The sequence below is a fragment of the Rhopalosiphum padi genome, chromosome 3, assembly GCF_020882245.1.
Source record: "Rhopalosiphum padi isolate XX-2018 chromosome 3, ASM2088224v1, whole genome shotgun sequence".
Lineage (NCBI taxonomy): Eukaryota > Metazoa > Arthropoda > Insecta > Hemiptera > Aphididae > Rhopalosiphum > Rhopalosiphum padi.
Genome location: NC_083599.1, coordinates 24,753,244 through 24,774,520, shown reverse-complemented (window position 1 = coordinate 24,774,520; position 21,277 = coordinate 24,753,244). Strand labels below are relative to the sequence as shown.

The window sequence follows — 21,277 nt, the reverse complement described above, 5'->3', positions numbered from 1 at the left end:
TTTAATTGTTATCATTTAGTTTTTTTTGTTTTGGTTTTACTAACTCGAGTACCTTCTTGAGTAATCTAATTGTAGATGATTGCATTCACAATTTTGAAGAATAATAATATTCTAGTAAATATACTAAAATTTTAATGACTGCGTAAATTAAATAAACATTTTTAATTATTTGCTTTTTATTTATAAATGTAGGTAGGTACCTACTCTGTATAGCTAATTATGGATAATTTTTAATTTAGATTCATTTTCAGAAAGAAAAAGATAACTTCTATAAGTGACTAATAATAAAGATAAGATAATGATTTCTTGAAAAAATATGAGTGTCAAGAAGTGTACTTCAGTTTAGACTTTTTAATATGTACATTTTACGTAAATCTCAATATTTTTTTTTCGTTTAATGTTTTTAGTTAGTATTAAAATCAACTGTAACTTATACAAACTGTTTATATTTAAATAAAAAATAACTTTTTATTTTTGAATTTGAAATGTTTAACTGGAGGACGAAAAAGCCATCTCAAAATGTACAGTACAAATACTCCGGTAAGAAAATATTTTTTACTATCATATACTTTTTATTCAGCACATACAAAAATGACACACGACATACATTATGTACATAATTATTTTTTATAATATAATGTAGAGGTACTATATGTTTTAGTCTTTAGCCCTCAGGTTTATGATATTTAAAATTTAAATAAATGTTTAGACTATAAACAATGTTGTAAATTGTTTCTATAAGTATTTCGCGTAGTTATCCTAAACCAACATGAGTTATAGACTTATAGTGTTATACTACCTATAGTTTTTAAAAAATTTAATGTTTTAATTAACTACAGATAATAAATACCATATAATAGCAGTTAACTACATAAAGCATAATACATTCAAAATCCAGTATATAACTGAGTTATAGTTCGCCCCCGCAAATAAAAAAAAATTTCAAACACTATTTGCGCCTATGAGGCTACTAAGCTAACCAGACTAAGCACTTAATTAAAAACAACGGGGTGTTGTAGATAATCGTTTTGCTGTATTAAGTGACGAGTATTTGAGTATAAGTCACTGTAATGAATGTGTTAAAATTTAAATTAACGATAAATAATAACATATGGAATTTTTATTACGATGATCGAAAACATTTTGTCAGCTTATAAAATTAACTAGGTATATTTTTATGATACATTTTATTGCTATTATATACATGTAGGTTGAATTACTTTTTAGATAAATTAAGTAAAATTAATAATTAAAGTTGTAATAGAATGTTTCAAATTTAACAATTAATATTTGTAGAGTAATAATTTATTGTAAAATATTAAAAATTATTATTATACGTTTGAATTTCCAGTACCGTCAAATTTTGAGCTTTAATCACTAAAAATAATAAATTAGCGCTACTTTTTTTCCAAATAAAAATTAATGAGAACTCTTGTAATAAATGTTTAAACCTTAGGAGCTAAAATAAAAATATCATACATTTTTTTTAATTACATAATATTTACAAATGTTCGTGTTATTGATGAATTTTGTAAAAATTTGAACTTTTAACGGTTAAAAAAAATTGTAACCATGACGTATTTCTGATATTTTTTAATTATGGTATGAATAATTAATGAGGAACCTTCTATTAAATTTTCAAGCTTTTTAATTCAACAACAAAATTATTATATATCAATATAAATTTAAAAATCAAAAATTTTAAATAACACAAAAAGTACCAAAATATTTTGAATAATATCAAATCTAAAAAATTCTAATATAAAAATATAAATATTTAGTTAAATTTTTACAAAAAAATCAAAATTTATTTAGTCAAAAACAGGTTCTGATTCTTTTGAATGAAAATTCCTATTTTCCCCTATTTATTTTTTATTTTTCCCGATTATATTGAAAAATAATGAGAATTAAATTACTAACTACCTGCATGCAATTTGCTTCAAGAAACTGATCTTAAAGTTGGTTGAAGATTGAAGCATTTTTTACCACCAAAATAGATGATGACAGATAAGAATAAAAACATTATTTTAGAATCAAAAAGTTCCGAAAAAAGTACAAATATCTAAAATTATAATTATAGCTAAACAGTTAGTATACAATTAAAGATGAAATTCACGACAAAATAAATGTTTTATTTTTATGTTCAATACATCGAGACATCGTTACCATTTTAGAATATTTGATATTGTTTTCAGTGTTGTAATGTAGGCATAAAGTTATAGATACTTATTGGGCATGTACTTATAATGTTTATTCTGATCTTAAATAATACTATTATTATTATGAATTATTTAAATTTGTCTGGATTGTAATCCAGTGTTCAAGTGACTTTTAAAATATTAGATAGGTACATGCCTGTACATATGATTAATTGAGTCTGCGTCTGACATGTGCTTGTGCAATGCACATTTACCTATCTATTGTTTATATAAATATGTAATATAATTATCTATGCGACTATGTATACGCATCATTTATAATTAAATATGGATAAAGTCCTATTGTAATATACTAATATATATGTCAGGATATCCTATTTGTGTTTTATGGAGATATTCAGATATGTATTATAATATGCTTAAGTATTTTCATTTATGTAAATTAATATTATTTTTTCGTATTTGAGTACATCATTATTAGGCTTAATAAATAGAAAAATAGTTGAATTATAGAAATATACTTAAACAATTTTAAATTTGATTAACTATAAAAACTTATTATAAATAAGTCAGTTATTGATATTGTAAAATCTAAAAAAAACAACTTTATTTTTTATAAACTTTATAACTTTCATTTATAACCTTTTAATACTTATATCATTTTCGAATTCTTTTAAAATAAAATGGTCAGGTCGTATATATTAAATTGTTGAGTAGATTGATTAAAAAATAATTATGTTATAAAATTGTCTTATTTAAACTTATTATGTGCTTGTAAATTCCTTATGTAAAATGTGATAGAAATGATAGAATGAATACAGTATAAATATATATTATTGTATTGATATAAATGTTCTAGCGGGATACAAATAATAGACTATATCGATACTGTCACTGCAATACCACGTAAATAACATTTTTTTTGAAAATGACATATTGGTATCACTGTATAGATTATAATTTTCTCTATCACTTTTATTATGTACCACGAGTCCATTATATTGTTTTTTCCCGCTCAAATTAAAGGTTTTGTGATACCACGTATTACATTTTGATTTTGATAACACGTATCTACCATAATGAACAATATTATAATATTATTCAACATAAACGCTGGTGGAGCTAGACTGCTAGTCTAAGACGGTTCAGACCTTATAATATTGAACGTCTTACTATACAGGTAATTATAAATATTAAGTTATAGTTAATTTATTTCAATAAAACATTGTATGAAAGTAGTTAGTTTCAATTATATTATTATCTACTCAAATAAAATTACAGTTTTATGATGATAGTTATAATAATTAGGTACACTGTATGATTATTATTATTTATGTTTTTTTAGCATTATACATCATGACATCAAAAAGAAGAATTAAACACCTATTGGATCTTGCTAATGAAGCTAATAATAAAGATGACGCTATGAACAACATTACATATTATAAAAAAAAAAGTAAGACAAATATTACCAATTTCTCTAATAGGAAACCAAAATATGAAACTAATTTAATAGCCAATTCATCTATTTCAAAAACAAAATATTATGAAGTTTTAACAAAAGATTCCTTAAAGGATATTGAATTCATTTATGAGAATGTTGTAACTTCTATAAATGAACCAGATAATATTTATAATGAAAATAATTTAAATGTTCCTAATAATACTTCACCAACCACTGAAAATCAAGTTGATGACAGTATTTATGACAAGACTGACTGTATAACTAATTTTGAAACTGATAATGATGAATTTATTAATTATGATCATGACTATTCAAAAGAAATTGAAATTGAAACTTCAGATTCAATCACTGACAAAAGAGTGCGTAAAAGAGGTATAATATCACAAAAAAAAAATTGGAATAGGGAAGTTATGCAACAAAATAGATTGCTAGGAAAGGCATACATAGGGTTTCAGAGGCAAGGCAAGAAAGTATCTCAAGATGTAAATAAGGATGAAAGGAAAATGAAACCAACATGTGCTTCAACATTTTGCAATAAATCAAAAAACAGATACTGCGACAATTTTTCTAAATCTGAGAGGAGTGAGCTGTTTAACCATTTTTGGAATAATTGTACATCCTGGGCAGAAAAGAAAACTTTTTGTGTAAATATGATTACCAAGACAGAAACAAAACGTATAATGACCGAAAATGAAAAAAGTCGAAGAGATTATTCCTACACTTATCACTTAAAAAAAGAAGACATATCATTACCAGTCTGTAAAAAAATGTTTTTGAATACGCTCTGTTTGAATGAATGGATGGTGAGGAATTGGATAAACTCTTCAATTAATGGATTACCTCAATCAACAAAGAATATAAAGAAAAATAATTTACAAAACAATCTAAATTTGGAATTTGATAAATCAGATATTATGTTTTTTTTTTTTATAATTATTATGTTTTAACAAGATATTTTTATTTTAGTTAACTGTTGTATATTTTATATTATTATTATTTATACTACACACCTAGTTCAAGTTTTTGATTTTAATTAATATATTTTATTGTTTATGTTTTTTATTGATTTGTAAAATAAAACAGGTTCATTTATTTCAAAATTTAAAATGTATTTATAGCTGGTTATTATTTGATACTATAATACAAGCCGGTATCCAGGGGGATTTTAGGGGTTCACCCCCCTTCCAAAAAAAAAATTGATCCTGAGTACGTGCTTGCTTTAATACAGTTTTGATATATTTTAAAGACGTATTAATTAATATTATAATAATATTATTAAATAAGGTATTATATAAAATTAAATAAATATAAATTACACGTATCTACAACATTTGTATTTAAACAACACGTATCTAAATCCTTCAATACCTCGTATCTTCATTATATTGCTGAAAAACCACGTAAGTACTATTAATTAAATTAAATGATATTACAAAATATAATTTTCATTGTTTTTAAACTATACTAAGCTCCTAATATCAATATAAGAAAAAAAAATTGTAAAATTATTTCTTGCACACAAATTAATTAGTTTTATGTCTCTCCTGAACAATTTGTGAAATGTTATTTACGTGGTATTGCAGTGACAGTAGCGATATGTAATAGTTAGTTGGGGCTTTATTAACATCTTGCCTATAACCACTGAGTACTGACCAATGCCATAACTAACCGTGATTTTGAGGTAAAAAATATTTTACGCTCTATGTATTATAACCACTAAGCACATTTTTAAAATAGGTATGTACTCCTTATTGAAGGATTTTTTATTATAATATTCTTCTGGTGAACAATAAACTATGATATAAATAATCTAAATTTTATAATATATTAATTTTCACAAATGTACATTATTATTAGCTTTTAATAGAAAATTATTATAGTTTATTAATAATCTGAATCGTTTATAAAATTATAATAATGGCCTAGTTATAACTTATAATATCTTGTAACTTGTAATATTTATCATTCTATCAATTATAATCTCAGGTCTTAATAATATATTATATTCAAATTACTAAAGTCGAAGTTTGATAATTCGATTATATAGGTCCTATCATCCTATATTATAGGATATAAAAAAAATTAATAATATAGTTTTTAATTCGTAAAAGTTGTTTTATCAATTAGGCAATATATAAGATTATGTTCCTTTTCTTTGTAGGTCCCTATTTGGGCATGGACCAATTGCGCCTAACATACAATTTTTGTTTAAGGTCAGTATACCAATTGCGCTCCTTATCCTTTTGTTATGTTTGTTTTTTAGATTGTCACGGAGATCAAGAAAATAGACAAAAGTGTTTCAGAGTCATACGATTCAATGACAAAGAACAATTTAAGAAAAAATCAAATCGAGTCGTGACTGCTCGATACGGAATTTTATCATTTTTTCCACTTTTTTTCATTGAACAATTAATAAAGTTCAGCAACCAGTATTTTTTATTTATATCTATACTACAGGTTAGTATGTAATAGATAATTTACAACTATTTAAGAATAACTTAATAGTACTGTACTATTGTAACGTTGTATAATGTATTAATGCCTATAATAAATTAACTACACTAATGTAATATAGTAGATATTATACTTTATTAATATTTCATTGAATTACAATTATATAGGTATCTGACAATAACTCTTAAACTTTCCATCAACATAATGGTATATCTAAGAATATATTAATATGCGTTATTACACTTCTTTAAAGTTTACAAAAAAATATGTTAATTTTTTTGAAAATTAAATATTTTAATTGGTTTAATGATTCCTCTAAACTCGGTATTTTTTATCATTATCTGGCTAAGCAGTTGGAATCTTCATAATTACGATTTTAAACTAGAGAAATTTCTTCAGTTAAAGTTTCTTCTATTTTAATTCGTTCTGTACTTTTCTAGTCTAGAGACTAGAATAATTTAAGTTTTTTCTAATAACATGTTCTCCTTCTATTTCCACACTACTGTAATACCTATAATTACTGTAATAATGTTATATTTTTATAATAGTCTAACCCTTAGCATAAAATCAACAGTAATACCTACCAGCTACTACTATAAATTATAATACCTATAGCACTAATTTTACATAATTGATAGCCTGTATTCTATATACTATATTGGTGTATATTTATATTAAAGAATAATCAATGGAAATATTTAATAATATGTATAAATGTATCATACTAGTTATATAAAAATATAGATACTAGATATTTTTAATTTTTTAAAGTTTTGAAAAAAAACTGACGGTTAATATTAATTTAAACATAGGTACCTATATTATTAGTTATTACCTACCTATTTATATATTATATATGTATATTTTTTAGCAAATACCTGATGCATCTCCAGTGGGCCGATTTACAACTATATTACCTTTGACAATTAAGTTTGGATTTTCGGCTATAAAATCAATTATTAAAGACCTAGTAATTATACTTATACTATTTATTTTATATACAAATTGTAGCACACTCTTCATTAGGTATATGAATTTTAATTTTTATTATTTGGTGGCTTAGTGCACAAATTCTTGATATTTGTTACATCTTACTTCTTAGGTACCTATCAAATATATTTTTAAGTTGCATTATTTATAAGTTGCAAACATTTTCTACTTAATATTAAATATTAACTCTATTAATTATAACAGCATTACAATGTATCACAGAATTAAGAAACAGTATAATATAGGTATTATATAAAGTATAGGCTACTACCTAGTACATATTAGTAATCACTAATTTGTTAAAAAAAAAAAATTATGACCAGCACCTTCTTTAAAACAAGCCAATTTTCCATTTAAAATTCTAAATGGAGTGAATGTGTACTGTGTAGTGTGCTTTTGTGAAAAATGTTCAGTAAATTTATTTTATATTAGCATTTTTTGGACATAAGTTTCAGGATAATTTGTTTTTTTTAAGTTCATTATTGACATTTGAAATATTCTAGTTTGTATTTGTCAAGTATTTTCTTTTTTTAATTTATATATAGGTAACAATTTTGTTAGTAAGCCAAAAACGTTAAAAAAAAAAGTTCCTGAAAAAGCATTTCTTAAAATTTATTCTTACAGGTAGACTGATACCTAATATCAATGTAAGAACCTCAGTATTTTTATTTTCGATTATATTTTATTTATCAATCTTATCTGCATATTTGTGTTCTAAAATCTTTAGTGACTCAAATGCTTGTTTTGTATTATTTTACTATTAGGGACTTGTCTACTTATATTTTCTTAAATTTGCTATAAATTGTTGTTTTAAATTAAAGTTTTTAAGAGGATGTTATACCCGCATGTGTTGTCTCTGTCTTACTAATGTAAATCATAGCAAATTTTCGTTCAGCAGAACACATTTTGTGATGTTAGCTTTAATATTAGAGTAAATTTACCTATCATCAAATTTAAAGGTAAGAATATTATCTAGTGCATCTCATAGGTTTTTATTGATATCTTAATTCTTAAGCGAGTTATGGTTATGTAAAATATTAAAACTTTAAAATGCTCGTAACTCGCTTGAAAATTAAAATACCAATAATAGCCTATGAGATTCCTCAGGCCCTTAGATAATATTATTACCTTTAAGTTTGATAATAGGTAAATTGACTCTATAATATTAAAGCTAACATCACAAAATGTGTTCTACTGAACGAAAATTTGGTATGATTTACATTAGTAAGACAGAGACAACACATGCGGGTATAAGTCGTATAACGTCCTCTTAAAGAAAGTATTATATGATAAAAAGTGTGTACCTATTCAAAACAGAAAATTAATGATTTTGACTCTAAAAAGATTGATAGATAAAATCCGCACACTTTATTGGTTTTGGCGTAGTAAAATAAAACCGCACAGATCAGATATAGACATATAATAGGTAATTAAGAAAGTTAAAAATTTTCCAACAAATTTCGAAAAGATGCTAAACTTTATTTTGAATAGCATTATTCTAACCATCTAAAATGGCTATTTGTTACAAATAAAACAAAATATTTACTGTAACATGTAAACAAATATTGAATTATTTTGTAATTATTATGATGAGTACCTACTACCTAGGTACTTGACTGATAGTAATATATTTTATAATGTATTATATTTGTGTAAGTGTGCAGTTTTTGGATACAACGACCTTAAAAAAGTGTGCGGTTTTGTCCTGTATTTTTATCTAAAATGCATGTGTGGATTTTAGATTCAACGATGAATAACAAGTAAATAACTAATTAAATGAAATCTGATCTATAAAATATATAAAATCACGGTTGGTACAAATACTATCTTAATAATTGTGTATATGTTTAATAGATTGATCATATTAAAGATTATAAAGTTAATCATAAATATGTGGAAGTGTTAAGAAATGGTATTTTAGTTCAAGAAAGATGGAGTGAAATCGGTATAGGAGATATTATTAAAGTTAAAAATAATAATATCTTTCCAGCAGACCTAGTACTACTTTCCTCCAGGTATTTAAACAATTTCAGTAATTTATTTATTTTCTATAACTAGATAATTTTTAGCGAACTGTATGGAACTTGTCACATAGAAACTACGCATTTAGATGGTGAAGAAAATTTAAAAATCAGACAATGTGTTAAAGAAACATCTCATTGTAAAGAATTAAAAGATTTGATTGGTTTAAATGGAATAATTGAATGTGAATTGCCAAATAAGTTACTTTATAATTTTTTAGGAAGACTGACAATTATGAATAAAAAGTGAGACATATTTATAATTTTTACGAAACCACATGTTATGCATTAAAATTGAATACACCTACTTTTATAGTCCTATACCTTTAGGTAATAAACAATTTTTACTAAGAGGATCAGTTCTGCGAAATTCAAAATGGATCTATGGAGTTGTGATATACAGCGGTCATGAAACTAAAATTATGCTTAATAAATCTTTGCACTCTTTAAAAGAATCAGCTGCAATGGAAACAATTCAAAACTCGTTACTAAAAACAGTTTTTCTATTGATTTTTTTACTGAGTATTATGTGTGCTTTATGCTCATTGTGGTGGACTAAAAACCATACTAATAAACATTGGTACCTTGAACAAAGAGGTAATATAATATAAGTACCTATTTAAATAGTTATTTTTATTTGAAAAATATTTTTCAAAAGTTAAACAAATTGTAATAATAACTAGGACTCGGATTTATATGTAAATACATATTTTTACAGTGGCTTGATAAATTAATAGTGATAAATTCGTTTCAAGGGATTTCCAATGAAATTGACCATATTTTATTTTACATATTTTTACATAATTCCATTTTTTTTTATATATATTTCGATAATTTGTTCATTTACGATTTTTTAATAATTATTAATTATGTACGATTGTATTTTTCAATACAGACAATTTCACATGTTTCCAAAAGTACAAAATAGTAACAAAATAATACCAATTATTGAACTTAATCTACGGTTGATATAACTTACTTCTTCATAGTAAAAATGCAATACTGTCCAATAACATCAGTGGAAGTCGAAAGATCATTTAGTCGGTATAAGGCAATTTTACGATCAAATCGTAGATCTTTTGAATTTGAAAATTTAAAAATGGCTGTTATCATAAATTGTAATCAAGATAATTAAAATGTTTACCTATTTTTTTTTTTTTGCTTTTTTTATTTATATTTTATAATTTGTTATACCTTTTTTTTAATAATTTTACTATTTAAAATATAATTTGTATCATTAGAAACTCACATGAATATATTATATAATTAAATATTAATAAATAAATCATATTAGTAAAATACATTTTTTGATTTTTTTAGCACATATTTATATACATATTTTAGTTTCATAAATACATATAAATCTGAGCCCTAATAATAACTTATCTATTTAGTTGTTCATTTTTTATGATAAATTTATTTATATTTATATAAATATAAATCGACTGCCGACTGGCCATATATCTATGGCCAGTCAGCCAGAGTCTATACAATTTATACCCTCACATTTGTTAAGCACCCGTTAATTGAACAATATAACTTACAATTATACTATTAATTATTTATAAATATATAATATGTATTATTGTTGCCTGTTGGTACATATTTAATAATTATAATTATAAATAAATTAGGAAGTAGGTAAGTAGTAAGTACCTATCTGAAATTATCAGGTAACAACGTAAAATTTAAATAAGTAAATAAATTCAAACTTTATACTCACATAGTTGTTTATTGTTTTATATTAATAGATGTCAATGCGTACACGTTTCTTTTACAATCAATCAGTTTTTTCGTTATATTTCATAATACAATCCCCGTATCACATGTTTACATTGAAGTAGTGCGTTTCTTACAGGTAAAATGTTTATTATTTTTTTTTTAATATTAAACAAATAATCGTAAAAATAACTAAAAAATATTATTATAATAAGTAGGTGATATAACTAATATTAAAGAGCCAAATATATGTGCCTATATTTGTTAAAGCTATTATATAAAAATAACATTTCAATAGATATTTTTACAGAAGTACTTTAACGTCTTGAACATTGAACATTTATCTCTAAAGTTACCACATTTTATAATTCCCATCATAGATACATCTGATTTCTAGCTAGCAGTAAACGACCATATAATCGACGGATATAATAAAACATATATATCAACACTTATAGATATCTATACTCTTTTTATTTTTTTTTCAACGCAATTTTATGATATGAGTTATAATACCAACTTCGATTAGATAGTATTATGCAGGTGGTTGATGATTATATATTATATAAGTTTAAAGATAGAAATATTTCTAGTATTTGAAGGCCAAATACCTCTAAGTTACTTACTTGCCTATTAACCAGGCGTTAATGGATAAAGAGCACATGTTAGTTATATCATATATCATTAGTTTATTTTTTGTCAAAAGTGACCTCAGTCTATTCCATTTATAATCTGGTTAACTAAATTATCTTGGCAAGTTTAAATTAGCTTCAAATTTAAAAAAAATTATTTAGGGAATTTTAAAATTATAAAACGATTGAGATAAAACCATAATGTATTGTTTGGTAAAATTTTATTTTTAAGTTAACTTTGTAACCCATTTTAGTTTTAGTATCTAGGTATACTACTTTCTGTATTTATTTTTAGTTTAGTTTTTCACGATTTTTGTTTAAATTTCTGATATTTATCGATATTTATTAATTCTACAGGCTTGGTTTATTAATAATGACATTGATATGTATCACAAAGAAAGCAATACACCTGCTAGGGTTAGATCACAAAATCTGAATGTCGAATTGGCAAAGGTATTTATTTATTAATTAGATATTATTATTTTGTTATTATAAGATAATGCACACACGAGTACATGACACAATTATTGCTGTATTAGATTGGTACGCCAGTGTCGGCCTGGCCATGGCCGCTGGGCCGCGAATGCGGCCGGGGCCCCTCTCCTTTTTTTTTTTATTTTTTTTTTTATTGTCGTCAATTTTGTTCAGCCGTTATAGGAGCAATTTTTCTTCAGAGGCCCAAAAAATTGAAAATTGATTCAATAATCAGATGCTTTCCCATAGGTTAGGTTAGGCTTTGTACAAGTTAGAGGAGGTTTATTTGGATCAATTGCGCTACTGCAAGTTAAGTTAGGTTTTATCCTTATTTTGGACGAGACCACGAGGACCCTGCTTGCCCGACCCTGCAGCCTGCAGAGGCCCCGGTGCCCCGATGTTGGATTCAGCAATCATACAAATATTGCATAGAAAAAAATGTATTATGTATTAATTTACAATACCTACTATAGTCTATAATATCTGTATAATATATAAATATATAATAATGATGAAGGTATGACATTTACTCTTGAAAGTAACTTAAACAATATTATTCTTATTTCTTATATAGCTTATAAATTATGGATATGTTTTCTAAGTTTAAATTTTATAATAGAAATATAATTTTAGTTTTCGTAATTTCATTTCTGTGTTATTAATAATTATTTTTTATTGTTTTGTAGCTTCAAACGTTTCAATAGTTTCATAGTTTATTTTTAAATGAATGATTTCCATCGCGTCGGCTTCGTGTTAATATAATATTATTATTATAATGTTATTATTATTTATTTATAAATATTAAATAATGTTTTTCTCGCACCCATCGACCATTAACACGATTCATGAAAAATGAAAATTTATTAAAAGACTTGAACTGGTTGGACCCTAGAAGTTTTGCAGTATTTAACAACATTGAATTATTGCCTGTATCAGCTTTGAGTACTTTATGTAAAATATCTGGACTGAATCATGAAGTAATCTTAACAGAATTGAAACAATTTTCCAGTCAATATGAAAACTTTATACCACAAATACCTAAATATACTACCGATTGTGATTCAGAAAATAAGATACTTTTAAGAAATGAAGATGCGAGTGATGAAGATAATGATGAAATATCAAAATCAGTAAATTGCAATAAATGTAACAAATGTATTCACTGTGCATTTTTAATTGTACGGGAATTATCATGCCAGTCAAATTTATTTTCAAATTTATTTGTCATATATAAGTTTGCTTTGTTGTTGCCATCAACACAAACAACTTGTGAAAGAGTATTTTCAAAGCTTAAATGTATAAAAACAAAACTTCGCTCAACGTTACACCAAAACCACCTTACTCCATTAATGTTGATGGCTATAGAAAAGAATATAGCCATTGATACTCAAAAATTAATTGAAACAATAGCTTATTCATTTAATAAATTAAAAAAATTACTTATTTAAAACATTCTTACTAGGTAGGTATTTCAAAAATAATTAGTTGTAAAATTGCTTTTATATTTAATTTAACTCATGAATCATGATTATGATATATAGGTATTATATAATATGATCTATATTGGAAAAAATGTAAAGTACCTATATTTAAAGAAGTATCTTAAAATAATGTTTCAACAAAATACAGTGTACATTTTTTGGGGGCCCCTTAAAAAAACTGATCCATGGGCCTTTGGTATGCCAGGCCGACACTGTTGGTACCTACCCTCATTATATTCATATTTTATATGATTATGCTTTATAATCTTAATAAATAGACACCACATATTAATTATGAATACCTAATAGGTAAATTTTGTTTTATCATAATTAGAAAATGTTTAATTTACTAAAAGCATATTTTTAGTAATAACTTATAAGCTTGTGTATTTCTATACTATTTATTAGATAATATATATATATATATATATATAAGTACCTATATTGTTCAATCGTATAATAATAATTAATAACTATTCATGATCAAAAATTTAATTTATTTTAGGTAAAATACATTTTTTCCGATAAAACTGGTACTTTGACTAAGAATATTATGAAATTAAAACATTGTTCAATTGCTGGAGAACTTTATCCAGAAGGATCTCAAAATAAAATGATAAATGTAAGTTATCTCTGTTTAATAATTAAATCTAAACCAGTTTTTGACCAAATCTATTTTGTTTTTGTTGTAATTCAAAAAAAGAAAAACTGTCGACTAAACAATTTAACCTAGAAATGTCTTATTAGTAAGGCCGTAAGAGCACCTACTTATTATAGCTTATAATTTATAGAACTCGATCAATCACTCTACCAAAAACTATATCTTGGAATTTTTGAGAATAATGTCTATCTGTCATACAGTTATACCAGAGAAGTCAAAACTGACGGATGAAATAGTGTACAACGCATCGTCTCCTGGTAAATACAAATTTATGCAAACAATGTACCTACGATATTTGTATATTCTAAGATTAGTAATGCAAATGCATTATCACAATTGTTAATATAGTTACAATGTTAGAATTCTAAAATGTTTATACTGTTTATAGGTGGTTTTATTTTTAATGTAGACGTATTTACTAAATTGAACCACTAACCTAACTAGAATAATTTCTTTTGCGAAGAGGTAAAGAAGTTGTTTTTATTAGAAATAACTATATAACCCTGGTAGAAATTAATTAATGGTTACTGTGGTTTTAAATAGGTGCTCGATTAGTTCGTACATAAGATATATACCTATATACATTTCGATATGTATTTTTAGGGTTTAATAGGTTTGATATATGATTATAAAATATAGTCGTAATTCATAAGTCAATAACAAAAAACAATTTTAATTCTTTCTTTTTTATGGTCTGTGGCTTATATTTTTCTACCCTCAGCATGATCACTATCGTTAGACTTGGGTATCTATTTCTTTAACAGATATAGATGAGTGAAAGCCTACTTGCACGCTTCGTATATTCTTACGGAGACTGATAAATAAAAGTGTTGATGGTCACTATTACTTCTTCCTTAATTAACAGTTCAACTTCTCATTATACAAGATATTTTAGACATTGCTATTATTCTTTTGCCGTTTACATTTAAAATATATACTACTTGATTTTTATGGGAGAAACCATCAGATCGATCGTATGATTTGTATGATGTGTTTGGTTATGAACCTTCTAACTTTTTAGTTTATTCAGTTTATTATAAATTATTTATAATCATTTAAGTATCATGAAGAAAGTGTACAATTTTACTGTTGTCTGTTGTTTATTTTCAAAAGGACCTCGCAAATGACTAGCTTATTTTTGTGTAGACACTTACACATCAAATGACAAATATTGTATATATACAAGCGCGTAGGAAACTTATTAAGTACATAACATTGTAAATAGTAATATTTATATGTATTTTTATTTTTTTATTTTTGTTTTATTATTATACTTGGGTATTTATATTTGTTCAAGTCATATATTTTTTTTTAGATTTTAGTTTTCTGTTTCACAATTTATTCTAGATAATTTATATATTTGTATGCATATAATTTAGATGAACAAGCATTAGTCAATGGATCTCAACAATTTGGATTTACATTTCATACTCGTTGTCCAACATCAATTACTATTACTACATTATACGGAGAGGAGACTTATGAAATTTTAAATATAATAGAATTTACAAATTCTAGGAAAAGAATGTCAGTTATTGTTCGGACACCTGATGGTCAAATAAAATTATTTTGCAAAGTAGTACAAATGAAAATAAATATTAATATAAGTATACATGTTTATAATTTTAAAACTTTATTAAACCTCTGCCAATTTTTCTAGGGTGCAGATACCGGTATCATTAAACGCTTATCAAAATCTGGCGAAAAGTACAAAAACCAAACCTTGATGCACTTAAATGATTTTGCCCGCTCTGGTTATCGTACATTATGTTTTGCATATAAAAATATTTCTGAAAGCTTTTATAATAAGTGGAAAGATGAATATCTCAATGCATCTGCCGTGTTAATAGACCGAGAAAGTGCAAAAAATAAGGTCGCTGAAAAAATAGAAAAGAAACTGACGCTAATTGGAGCGACTGCAATTGAAAATAAATTACAAGACAACGTTGGTTAATATTATGCTTTTAACAATACTATTACGTACATATATATATATATTAGTATGTCTTATAAAATACATAACAAATTATTTTTTACTAAAAATTACTGAGTTTCATAAATAATCAATGTACATTTAATTAATTAATAATGGGCTAATGGTCCATTAACATGATTAAGTGGCCTGTGATTGATTCATAAAAATTTAAATGAATCGATTTTGTGTCCAACGCTCAATGCTCAGCTGACGTTTGGACTGCGGTGATCCACCTATATTCGGCATCAGCCTATCCCGGGCAACCATCGTTTTCTAAGCCTCGACGGAAACGACACCTGTGTCCTTCACAAACGACAATCTGGTATCGAACCAATCCCCTAGCTAGTACAGTATGGCGCGCTGCATCGGAATTTCACAACCGTTCACTTGCAGGTGTGGTGAACGGAAGGCGCGCTTCTTCATCAAAATCACGCATTCTGATTTCTCGGGAGCAAGTTTGAGGCCGTTGTTGGACATCCAGTTGGCGATATCTGACAGAATAGAACCCGTACCGGCCGTACCTACCTACTTACTTAATTTAAAAATATTCAGCCAACACTGAGAGTTAGATTAAATATAAAATAACAGTACAGCAGTAGCATTGTTACAATGTTACAGTTACAACACCATTATATTAAGTCATACAAATATGTATATTATAATATTGTTTAATTTTTATGCAAACCCATGTATTTAATTTTTGTAGTTACTTTTTACTTAAAATCTCATATGTTGATTGATATTGTTTGCTGTAGGTACCAAAAACTATCCAAGCATTAATGTGTGCAGCAATTAAAGTATGGATACTAACTGGAGATAAAGAAGAAACAGCAATAAATATTGGATTATCTACAACACTCATTACACAAGATAGCTCAATAATTATTTTTAATGAATCAAATTTAACGGTAAATTTATAAATTATAAATAAGCAATAGATAACTAGGTATTTACATTCAAACAAATGTAATCTTAATTACTTAACAACAAAATCAATCTGCTGTGTAATATTAAAATTTCATATCTATTAGTATCTCTAGAACCATTAAGTTTAAGATTTTGAGTTAAGTAAAAAATTATGTAGGTACCAACTAATGGTTTTAGTTTGTAGTTTTCGTAAGTGTATGTTATTAATTAGTTCTTTTATGTGGTAATTATACTATTAGCTAAAGGTATTATTATTCTTAGAAATACAATTAATAATTGAATAATATATTACCTACCAATAATTTTAGTTGAAATGATTTGAAAACTATATTTTACCTTATGTACCTGAATTTCAAGGATCTCAGGCATGCTATAAATCAAAAAATGTATAATTTGGACCTTAAAGTTGAAACAATAAATTGTACATTGATAATCTGTGGACGATTTTTGAAGCACGCATTGTCTAGTGATCTTAAAATGAAATTTCTCAAATTGTGCTTTAACTGTAAGTCTGTTATCTGTTACAGAATATCGCCTACACAGAAAGCTGAGGTAGGTGTCTAACTGATTTAAATTATTATTTTAATTTATATGATAAATTATTACTGGCGACTCATATAAGCTAAAAAAAAATTGGTAAACGTTCAATATGTAACCAAATTAGACTACACGATCTATTCGTATTTGAAATGATGGCCTACTTGCTACTCATAAGTATAGGTACCCACATACATGGCTAATTTATGTTTTTCTAAAGTAGAACTTTATAACACTACGGTTGCTGCCTATGAAATATATGGCATGAATAATTTGTATTATTTTGTGTTTAAAGTTTATCAATTTATATTTTAGTAAACATTTATTTAAAACTGATTTTTTAGAATTGAATAATCCCATATAATTCAATTACTATTAACGCGATGAACCAACAACTAAATATGAACTAATAAATTATCGATAATTATCAAAATAATATTATTATTTCAGACTATATGTGAAATATGAAAAAATATTTTTATTAATATTAAATAAAACCCATGAGTGTGGGCTATTAGAATTTTATTACAGAGAATTATTTTAAATTCTAATATTTGTATTTTGTATAGTTATTTACATTAATCATTTAAGGGTTTATGATCCAACATAAATATAAAATTTTTATTTTGAATATTTACTTATTTGATATACTAAAAATTATAATATTTTCTTATAAGAATAGTCTGTGATATTATTGACAAACATGCACGTCATAAAACATGCATTTTAATAATAAAATTAGGCCCACGTAGGCCTTATAATATAATATAATCATGACTGTGGAGAGTAATCAAGGGCACTAGGCCTATTTTTAAATTTAAGTAAAATTAGGTAAAATATAAGATTTGATTGCTTTGGCCAGGCCCAGGCTACATACTGCCCCCTCTCGTCGTGCCTGTATATAATCGAATATAAATATAACTATCGTTACTGCGTCGCCAATTTATATCGTTTTAGTAGGTCACATATTAAACCCGAGTTATTATTAATAGGCCCAATATTGAACGAATATCGAAAATTTAAAATATTGTACATCTAAAAAAAAATCTAAATAATATAAACTAAATATAATCAGATAATCTAGGGAGAACTAAAATATTAACACAATAATAAGTTAATTAGCTTTTAGAAAAAACAATGTATTACAATTGCTGAAATTCATGTAACAGATTGTTGATCTCGTAACAAAATATACAAATGAAGTAACCTTGGCTATAGGTGATGGAGCTAATGATGTGCCTATGCTTCATAAAGCTAGTATCGGAGTCGGTGTAGTAGGATTAGATGGATTACAAGCATACAATGCTTCAGACTACTCAATTGGTCAAGTAAATAAGTAAACCTAAATTATTTTAGTTGTGTGTAATTTAAATCAATATTTTTTTCAGTTTAATTATTTATTAAAATTATTGTTTGTGCATGGCGCTTGGAATTATGAAAAGATTACCAAAATGGTTTATTTTTATCACTATAAAACTGTTGTTTTTAATTCATTGCAATTATGGTTTGCCATTTATTCTGGATGGTCTGGTCAAGTACTATTCGATAGATGGAATATTTTCACGTACAAATCAGTAAGTATTTAGTCAAAACTATGAGTTGCTTACTATAAGTTGCCTAACTATATGAACATAAATATATAATATCAAACTCTCTTGGTTGTTAGCCATATAAGCATACCGATTGTGATAGATAGTAGATACCTATCAAAAACTAATCAAGATACTTAAATTAAAATTAATAACCAGATGCAAACAGGTTTTTTTTTGTGTATGTTTAGTTATTTACAGTTTCACTACCGATTGTAATGGGACTATTTCTAACTTCATGCTCGACAGAAACAAGATTAAAATGTCCACAGTTGTACTATAAAACTCAAAATGTATTTAGTTTTAAAATGTTTTGGATATGGATAGTTAATGCTTTATTTCACTCAATATTCTTATTTTGGATATGTTTATTCATCATGAAGCATGAAGTTATATGGATCAAAGGGAGAGTAGGCGATTATTCAGTATTCGGAAACGTCATATACACTGTAACGCAAATAGCATAATGATCTACAATTAATAATTATACCTAAGTTATATTTATAACTATTATCTATTTTAATAATATTATTGGTCATTATTTATCTAGTGTACGTTGGTCATTGTGTGTTTCAAGGCAGGTTTACATATTCAGTCATGGTCTTTTATTGTACACTTAGCTATAGGGGTATCAATACTACTATGGATATCATTCATAATAATTTATGAGTAAGATATGTAAATATGTAATTAATTATTTATTGTAATATTGGCTATTGTACTATTTGTACTAATTAAAAAGATGTTATACTCACATATTGTATTGTCTCCGACTTACTATACGTTAGACAATTGTATGTTAAAAAGAATACTTATTACTGTTTTAAAATAATTTCATGATTATTATTTATAGCCTTAAATAAAAGTCTTTAATAGGATATACTTATTCCTTTTTTGTAAAAATTATTCATTTATAATTTCTTGTTTTGTTTTGTTATTTAGCGAATTAAAGAACATGTTAATGCATTTTACTGTGTTCATCAATATAAATGAAATCATATTTAGATCGCCAATCTTTTGGATTACAATACTATTTACTACGAGTGTAGTTCTATTACTCGATATTATAATTATAACGTAAGTATTAAGTGTGATTTGATAAACTGCATACTTAATATTTTCAATATATTTGTTATTAAATACATTTTACTTAACTTTGTTTTAGAATTCAACGGACTCTAAGCAATGATATGACAAATAACGATTAAGAAAAATGGAATTTTAGAAAAATAATGTGATACCAGCTACATAATAAATAAAATTTCATAACTGTATTGAAATAGACCTATTAGTAATTATATGTTTAAATCAATTGAAAATATACGATTATGTATGAAGTAAGCAATTTACTAATTTTTAAGAATACTTTACACTACTTTCTATGAACTTTTATATAAAATTATTTACCTATTAATTGACCTATTTGTTAAAAGTTCTTGGGTAATAAACTGATAACTAATAAGTAATAACTAGGTATATTATGGTTTTTCAATATCGATATAGATTTCCAGAGCGCTGTATATTATTTATACTATTTTGATTGGATATATATTGCATATTATTCTTTTTATCACATATTTTTATGTAGATATACGAGTATGTTCAATTTTGATCTTTACTTTGATACTATAATAGTAAATAATAATATTTTAATCGGATATAATAAAATTAACTGTTAAACTAAGTACGTATTGAATGTAATAAATTGTTGCATTTATGTCATATAAGACTTGTTATTATTGTACCCAATTCTGTTCATGTTTATAATATTATTAGCTATTCCACATGGCTTTGCGAGTGTATTAAATTAAAATGATTAAATTCCTTCCAGAATCTCTTAAATGTCGGAAGGGTGATTTTAAATAAAGTATTGTTCAGTCTTGAAAATTATCGAATATATTTTAGGGGGAGGAGTGAATGCCTCTCTGGGTTTTTGGAACTTGATTTTTTAACTTTAAATAATTTAATCGTTATTAATTTTTTTAAGTAATTATTATAAAGCAATATTCTAATATTATTATCATTATTAAATATTAATAATAAATTTACTTGTTTTGCATGTTAAATTGTTTTAAATAACTATTAATCTAAATGATGCTATTAAGCTTTTTACATATTAATATATTATTGATTAATATATATATTTACTATATTATTATATTCATCAATCATCATTCATTTTTCTTTAGATTA

General features: G+C 25.2%; 2 protein-coding genes across 7 annotated transcripts; both read left to right on the top strand.

Moving 5' to 3' along the window:
• The first annotated feature begins 364 nt into the window (after positions 1-364).
• On the top strand, positions 365-20,767 carry LOC132927325 (probable phospholipid-transporting ATPase IA). Of its 6 annotated transcripts, none has more exons than XM_060991841.1 (20): positions 365-540; positions 5,888-6,081; positions 6,950-7,048; positions 8,923-9,083; positions 9,138-9,335; positions 9,406-9,686; positions 10,841-10,947; positions 11,798-11,893; positions 13,901-14,017; positions 14,187-14,313; positions 15,436-15,632; positions 15,717-16,001; positions 16,787-16,939; positions 17,316-17,510; positions 18,665-18,823; positions 18,884-19,069; positions 19,276-19,533; positions 19,635-19,753; positions 20,027-20,161; positions 20,250-20,767. In XM_060991841.1, the coding sequence occupies exons 1-20, from the start codon at positions 486-488 to the stop codon at positions 20,290-20,292; spliced, it is 3,165 nt and encodes a 1,054-aa protein (XP_060847824.1). In that variant the 5' UTR covers positions 365-485; the 3' UTR covers positions 20,293-20,767. The 6 variants fall into 6 exon arrangements, 5 of the variants coding, with proteins under 5 accessions (XP_060847824.1, XP_060847822.1, XP_060847823.1 ...); XM_060991839.1 differs by having other exon boundaries at positions 5,786-6,081; XM_060991840.1 differs by lacking the exon at positions 11,798-11,893 and having other exon boundaries at positions 5,786-6,081.
• Positions 3,060-5,019, top strand: LOC132927801 (uncharacterized). The gene is made up of 2 exons (XM_060992389.1): positions 3,060-3,339; positions 3,505-5,019. Exon 2 carries the CDS (start codon positions 3,516-3,518, stop codon positions 4,569-4,571), a length of 1,056 nt encoding a protein of 351 aa, XP_060848372.1. The 5' UTR covers positions 3,060-3,339; positions 3,505-3,515; the 3' UTR covers positions 4,572-5,019.
• Positions 20,768-21,277: the final 510 nt, after the last annotated feature.